The 8,343-nt window shown below is 32.2% G+C and overlaps 1 protein-coding gene across 2 annotated transcripts; it reads left to right on the forward strand.

Moving 5' to 3' along the window:
* The first annotated feature begins 1,508 nt into the window (after positions 1 to 1,508).
* Positions 1,509 to 8,057, forward strand: eloca (elongin C paralog a). Of its 2 annotated transcripts, none has more exons than XM_056451029.1 (3): positions 1,509 to 1,589; positions 3,191 to 3,334; positions 7,591 to 8,057. In XM_056451029.1, exons 1-3 carry the CDS (start codon positions 1,586 to 1,588, stop codon positions 7,779 to 7,781), a joined length of 339 nt encoding a protein of 112 aa, XP_056307004.1. In that variant the 5' UTR covers positions 1,509 to 1,585; the 3' UTR covers positions 7,782 to 8,057. The 2 variants fall into 2 exon arrangements, with proteins under 2 accessions (XP_056307004.1, XP_056307003.1); XM_056451028.1 differs by having other exon boundaries at positions 1,558 to 1,589; positions 3,188 to 3,334.
* The last annotated feature ends 286 nt before the right edge of the window (positions 8,058 to 8,343 follow it).

The following is an 8,343-nucleotide window of genomic DNA, read 5'->3' on the forward strand; positions in this document are numbered from 1 at the left end:
AATTATAGAAGTAGATAATTTTAATAATTTAAAGATGTCTGAAATGTAAAAATTATAATAATATAACTTTAATAAAAAAAAAAACTCATTGAGCCATTACAAATCAGGAGTCCACAAATCCCCCATTAACAGAAAAAAAAAAATATATATATATATATATATAATTTAAGATAATACAATGTCATTAATCACAGAGTCATTAATAAATGACATTATATTTTGATATTGTTACAGAATATATTCAGATGAAATGAAAGTGTAGCCTTTTGTCAAAAATATTGAGATTTTGTCATTTAAAAAAAATTAAATAAGATAAATTGACCAAGTTCTTACCCCATTTTACCCATTAAACATAAAAAGTAGCTAATGCATTTCAGAAATATCCTGTCTTAAATACACCATGCAAAAGACAATGCTAGGAATTGTTAAAGAGAATTAATTCATGAATGAAAAAACACTGAAAATTCTGAAATACTGAATATACTGTAGTTACAGTCTTTTTATAATGGTTTGCCCCAATGACGATAGAATGACGATAGAAACAGTCTATACAATAACAGTGTTAACATTCTGTCAAAATCCAGACACTAGTTACGGGAGGCAATTATACCCAAAGTGTCGTTTAAAGTGGAAACATATTGAATAATTATGGTTATTAAATTATGAGATTATGAGATTAAATTATTATTTAGGCCTAGATTTATATAGATTTGTTAATTGATCGTTCTCTTTCTTAAAAAGGATGCACCATCTGTTGGCCATTCTGCTATAGCTTATAACCTACAATTATAAAAATAAATCTTCCCAAATTTGATTTGGAAAATATTTTATTGTTTTATAGCATTTGTTTGTTTACTCTTTACTGAGTTCTGAGGTACGTATATACTCACAAGAGCAATTAAGCAAGCAAATAAAGAATAATTAATAGTTAAAACGTTATCGTGTGGCAAAACATGTACCTTTAAGAAATTTTGTTAATGCATTTCTAATGATCCTTAACGCGAAATTCAACCTTCGTGTTTTTAATTTTAAATGTAATATTATACGCCAGAAAACGGAGGACTTTTATTTATGAACCATATTTTGAACCGGAAATAATCAGTTATATCCAGTGCCTGTGTGAGTCTCGAAACTTGTTTTGCTGTTTAAGGTTCGTGGTAAGTGCGACGGTTTTACATGTGTTATCCACATTGTCTGGATATGTGATTAAAAAAACACACTACGAACATGTGTAATTATATATGGCGAAATATGCAAGTTAATTCAAGATTGTCTGTATAAGTTTTGTTTACTATCACAGTGACAGTGTGCTTAAGTGTTTAAAGTAATAAGAACAGACATGAAGTATTAAGTGCAGCATAGACTATACACAGCAACGATCCGGTTTTTAGTAAGACTTCGTGTTTTTGTTAATGATTTACTTGTTAGCTGCTCGAGTTTTTTTTTTTTCTAACTAAAGCTTTCTGCCCTGCTCACTTGCTGACTCATAATGATTTCTCTGTTTTCTTGTGCAGTACACCATCAAAACCATCCTAATGCTTTATTTTGTTGTTTGCAGGTGTAATAATACAGTGACTGTTAAACAATGGGTCTGTATTCATTTTATTTCTCATTTCTTTGGTATATTTTTAGCACCAACTCCACACTAACACATTTTTGGTTTACAAATCAAAGCAATTTTTTTTTATTTTTCAACTAAAACCAGATATTGTGTGAATGTGAAAACAAATCAAAACCTTTAAATGCTGTCATGGTTTTACCATGATATTATTACACTTAATTTATCAGTGCACCATTTTTGTTCATTAAAATGTATTTTTAATAATAAAAAAACAGCTATAATTTTAACACAATGAAACTACATTAAATTCCTTTGATTTTATGAGCAGCTCAATGTTGCTCAATCACAGTCCAAATTTGTGAAACCAACATGTTTATTAGTAACAAAACGGGTACAATTCAGCAGGATTATGTTTTTCTGAAACATTATAATTTAATTTTACTTTCATAAATAAACATTTGGAGATGAAAAGGGCACACACAAGGAAAATATATATTTTTTTCACGTTTATTGACATAATTTAGTTATAAAAATATATATACAGGGCTTGACATTAACTTTTTTGATCACCAGCCACTGTGGCTAATAGTTTTCCAACATTACTAGCCACTCACCATTTTCACTAGCCACAGTTTTTTGTGTGTCGTGTATGAGCTTGCTCAATAATCATGAGCAAATGGGTCATGGTTTCATAGTATTACAATTAGTTTTTATTTCACATAATTTTTAGAGCTCAAAATGAAGGATTTACCAAATTTATCTCTGACTACACCAAACATAAACCATTAATTATTTCTTTGCCACAAAATTTAAATGTGTCAAAACAAGCAAAATATAGCTGTATACTATATTTTTTATTTAACAAAACATATGCACCGTAATCTGTCCTGGCTAAAGGTCCCAGATCAACAGTTAACTACACATAAATGGGGAGTTAATCTTCCATTAAAGCAATGTTATTGTAAAAAATTATAATTAACCATAATAACGCAAAATAAAAGCAGGTAAAAAAACATACTGTGTGATAATGAAAGGATGATCACACACACATGGTTAACGTTAGACCCATAAATAATCTGTTCAAAGAATGGTTAAAGCGGTATTCAGTATTCACCTGCTTTCGGTATTCACCTGCTTTCTATTGCTCGCACGAATGCAATTTATTTTTTTCAGTCGTGTTGCTTCTCAATTCTAAGATCACCTTTGCATGCATATTGGACCATCCTTATTGCCGAACCCTGCTTTTAAGAATTATTATATGGGACATTTTTTTCAACCAGCCAAAGTGGCTAGTGGGAGTGTCTGTCTTATGTCAAGCCCTGTATGTATGTGTATGTGTATGTGTTATATATATATATATATATATATATATATATATATATATATATATATATATATATATATATATATATATATATATATATATATATAAATACATATATATATATTAAAATACATGTGGTTTACCGTACATTGGTACAAATATAGTCATAATATAATGTCTAACATTTTCATTAAAAAAAAAAGATGTGTCTTCTAATAGTGAAGTGTATTAAGAAAAACAATGCAGTTTATTAGAAACCCGAATGCATTTTGAGGCTTAAGTGTTCAAATACTGTTTTCCAGCAGATGTTGAAGAGAGGAATTATGGTGGATGTGAGGGGCCAGATGCCATGTATGTGAAGCTGATCTCCTCCGATGGCCATGAGTTTATTGTAAAGAGAGAGCACGCTTTAACCTCTGGCACCATCAAGGCTATGTTGAGTGGACCTGGTGAGTATCAATCATGCTTTAAAATCTCAGTGTTATCAAGCAAGTCAGGTAATTTTTATTTGCATAGAGCTTTATAAAATGCAAACTGTATCAATGCAGCTTTATGCCGAAAACAGGCAGTTTCATCAGTGTGAAGCAGGTTCAGTTCATAAGGCACTTTCAGTTTCACAGAAAGCTGTTTTTGATCTTCTTCGTTTACTGTTCATGGTTTCAGTTTAGGAATTTGTTTTTCTACCTCACTTAAAATATCTGAGATGATTTTACAGATGCTGGATCTTTTCATTTTGGATAACTGATCTGTGGCTAATTGTGGGTTAAATGATCTGAGATCACTGCATGTGCTAATGTTTATTGGGAATGTTGATTTATCAGTCCTGAAACCATGAACAACAATGTTCAGTGATTGACTGGTGGCATGATAGCAGCATAATGACATCATTTTACTTAATATCCAGTTATCAGTCATAAGAGCAAAATGACATAAAAGATCTACTGGATAAAACAGTTCATTAAATGATACACATTGATTTTTATCTTATATTAACATTTTTATTAACATTACTATTGTTAATATTATATTAAAGGGCACATAGGTTACCCCTTTTTTCATATTTAATATAAGTCTTTTGTGTCCCCAGAATGTGTCTGTAAATTTTCAGCTCAAAACACCCATCAGATTATTTATTATAGCTGTTTGAAGTGTCTATATTAAAGCTGGAAAAAAGTTTTTGCTGTTTTTTTTGTACTGGCCCTTTAAGGCTAGTCCTCCCCCGCCCACCGTTCCCACGTGCCTGTCAGCAATCACCGCCCTCGGCTGCCTCAGGAAGCAGTTCTCATGTAACGTGTGTGAGAAATACTACAGTAAGAACTTTAACAATCAGTATTTGATGCATTTTTTTGTGGATTTGCAACAATGAGTCACACACAATGTCATTACAAAGTTCACGCACACACACAGCGAGGACACAAACACATAGCGCAGACACATACACACACACACACACACACACACACACACACACACACACACACACATAGCGCAGCAGACACACACACAGAGAGAGAGAGAGAGAGTGTGTTAAGCTTTGCACTCGTTTTGCACGCATATGTGATATGATACTGGTAATATCCACTGCTGTATGAATATCTGTTATGATAATGTACAAAATAAACCCGATTTAACATCCACAAACCGCGATTGAAGCATCTTCTTTTATAATTGTTCTGACATGCGGCTGTGCTGATGAAGTGAATCGCTGTAATTCATTACACACATGCACTGTTTTGAAACATTTTAAACTTGTAAAACTCACTCTTGATCACGTTTGATGATGATTGATGAACCTAGCGAACTGAACACACTTTTTATTCCCTGCTGCTTTGCGCTCGTCCTCTCTTGTTGATATGATTATACACATGACTACCGGACATGTTAATGCACAGCTGTCAATCAATATTGGTGGGCGGGGGGACGACGCTCCTACGTAAAGTTGCGGTCAATCTGAAAACCGCTCCAATTGGTCCACCGTTTTTTTGTTGTGAAATTTGAAAAAAAGGACTGGGTGTGTTTATTTCACCCCAATATGACAGTTTATACACTATACTTACACACATTTCTGTCCAAACAGCTTGAAAAGTAGATTTTTCACCATAGGTGCCCTTTAAATTAATTAAAATGTATACTATTTTATCAGTTGAGAGCATGGCCGTTACGAATCTGTTATATAATTTGTGTGCACTTGTAACTATAATAACTATTAATACTATTTGCTAGATGCTAGTTATACAATAAATGAAGGGTTGATCGATTAAAATACAGAGAGCCTGTGCTTGCAGGACAAGGAATAGGTTTATAAATTTTTAATGGTTGATTGGTCTTGCTTCTATATTTGCCATCAGGTGAAATATATTTCTATGATAATATTATATAAACAATACATTTTATTGAAAGTGTCCTGTTACAAAAAATAATGCAGATCCACCACAATAAATGACAATAAAATAAATAAATAACAGTACAAATAAACATTATTTTATAATAGTTTGAGGAAAATGTGATAAAGGGGACTTATTATGCAAAAAAATCACTTTTATAAGGGGTTTAAAAAGTTGTGTGGCAATAGATTGTGAATATAACCAGTTTCTAATAGTGAAAATCATTTTATTTTTTATGATCACACTTCTTAATAACAGATTGCAGAAATACTTTGATTTACATTCTCCCTTTGTACATGTCATCAGAGGGAGAAAGCCCCGCCCATTAGTCATGATCTCTTCCACATTATCGTAGGATGTTAGTCTTGTTTTTGAATCTGCCACTATGCTGACACACAGGCATTTGTAGCTCTGCCCTTTTTGAAAAGATCATAGTCTTATTTGAATTTAAAGCAACAGTCACCAAAATGACACAATTTGGATCTAAACAAAAAGTGGCAGTTTTAAAGAGTTATAAAGCATTATTTGTGGGGTATTTTAAGCTGAAAGTTTGCAAACACACTCATAAGATACTTATTTTATATTTTGCAAAAAGGGGCAAATGTCCTCTTTAAGAAATATTTATAACTCTGAGGTTAATTAACCCTGAACCATAACCTGCTCCAAAGTGGTATTCAAAGCATAAGTTGCTATGGAACCTTGAATGCTACCTCAGGTATTGGAACTGAAAAGCTATCCGTCTACTTATACTTACATTTTTTCATAAATGTGACATAACCTGGTTTCTGAAATAGCCCCCTAGTGGTCTGTAGCACAAAACGAGTTGAATAAGTTACTTGCAGAGTAAGTTTTGGGTTGACAAAACCAAACAATTTAAAACTGGTTAAGATCCAGTTAAGGGGTTTCACATTACAGCACTTGATATAAACTTTCTCTGTTAACTCTGCGTTTAACCCAGAGTTTGTGATTAACTCTGGATCACATGTACCTGAATGTGTCAGATGAGAGCAACAGTTTGATTCAATTCTCTGTTGAAGATTAACAAATGCATCATTATCAGAAATATAAGAATTTTAAATACATTTAAAGGGAAGAAATAAACACTGTTGTTGTTTGAGAAGGCATCTTAACGCAAATATTATTATATCAATTCAAGTCAATCGACTGATTTTAATAAAAGACATTTTAAAGCATTATAAATTAAAGCAAACATACAGTTAATTTCAAAATTATTAGCCAATGTGCTGAATTTGTATTTTTTTCATAGTAAATATGAAAATATTAAGTGCTGTTTAACAGGCCAGGACATTTTCACAGTATTTCATGTAAAAAAATTTTCTTCTGTAGAAAGTGATTTCCTCTTTTAAAACTATTATGCTTAAAATGTATTGAAAAAAATCTCTCCATTTAAACAGCACTTGGGAATATATTTAAAAGAATAGAAAATTCACCGGAGGGCTAATAATTTTGACTAAGTCTATATGTGAATATTTATATATACATTTCAATTTAAAACTGTCGTTTTTAAAGCTGTTTGACTATTTAGCAAAGTCTAAATAATGATCATTCCTATAATATAAATTTAATTATTAGCAACAAATTACAATTTATTGTATCGTACAAAATTTATTGCAGTGCAAAAGGTTTTAGTTTGGGGCAAATGTTTTTTTAATTACTGGGACAGGAAGTGGCTTTGTTTCATTATGGATAAGTCACTTTACTTACAGCTGATTGGTCCTGTTGAGGTTCACAATCTTTAACCCAGAGTAAAACCTGCTCTGGAGTTTAAGCTACCATGGCAATGAAATCCGATCATAACAAACCCACCATATTCGTTCATCCATTCATTTTCCTTCAGCTTAGTGCCGTTATTCATCAGGGGTCGCCACTGCAGAATGAACCCCTAACTTATCCAGCATATGTTTTACACAGCAGATGCCCTTCTAGCTGCAACCCAGTACTGGGAAACACTCATACACTACGGCCAATTTAGTTTATTCAAAACCCATCATATTGTGCCTAAAAACTCAGAGTTTGGTAGTTGTCATTACTTGTGAACTTACCTGGGTAAAAAAACCCAAAGTGGCTTTGTGCACAAGCCTCTGAATGTGTTTTGAAAAGTACAAGCAAGTGATTTGATCATATCAAATCACCAACTATCAAAACCATCTTAGGAAGAAATCAATTTTGAAGAACGTTGCCCAGCTTAACACAAATGTCTTTGCTGGACATGTGTTGGCTGTATTAGGCAGAGCAACATTTGTTTATGTTGAAGTTCTTCCATTGAAGGAGGAAACTGTAACGTTTTGTTTTTCTTTAAGGTCAGTTTGCTGAAAATGAAACCAATGAGGTGAACTTCCGGGAGATCCCGTCTCATGTCCTCTCCAAAGTTTGCATGTATTTTACCTATAAAGTGCGCTACACCAACAGCTCAACAGAAATCCCAGAATTCCCCATTGCTCCTGAGATTGCCCTAGAACTGCTCATGGCTGCAAACTTCCTAGACTGCTAAACCGGAATGGAGTGTGTGTTATTTGACTGACTTCAGTTTCATCTTTTCACCTTATGGTTCTATGATTTTGTATTGAGTGTGTATTTATAAATGTTTTGCTCCTTTGATGCTGTTTTGTTTGTTTGTTTATTTGGTATTGTGTGTTTTGAAATGACTAGATAATATAAGTTGTGTATGTTGTTTTAACAATCGTTTTGTATTTGATAGCGTACATACTACTACGACAATTGTGAAAGTCTATGAAAAAATATGAATAAACCAAATGTTTAACTGTCACACATACATGTTTTGAGTTATTTTGTTAACAGCAAAAATAATGAACATTTGAATAGAATTTTGCAAGAAACAAGTGTATACAAAGTGAAGGAAAGCTTGCTTTAATTTTATCATTGATAAAGAGAATTAAAAAAAAATTTAATTATTGTATTTATTATATTATTTAAAAGCTGAAAATAAAAAGCTATCTGTGATGACAATCATTGCAAACTCGCATTGGATTCTTTTATATAATGCAATAGATACCCTACCAGACAAAAGTTCAAGTTTTAGGAACAACAAATAA

Source organism: Danio aesculapii, chromosome 24, assembly GCF_903798145.1.
Source record: "Danio aesculapii chromosome 24, fDanAes4.1, whole genome shotgun sequence".
Lineage (NCBI taxonomy): Eukaryota > Metazoa > Chordata > Actinopteri > Cypriniformes > Danionidae > Danio > Danio aesculapii.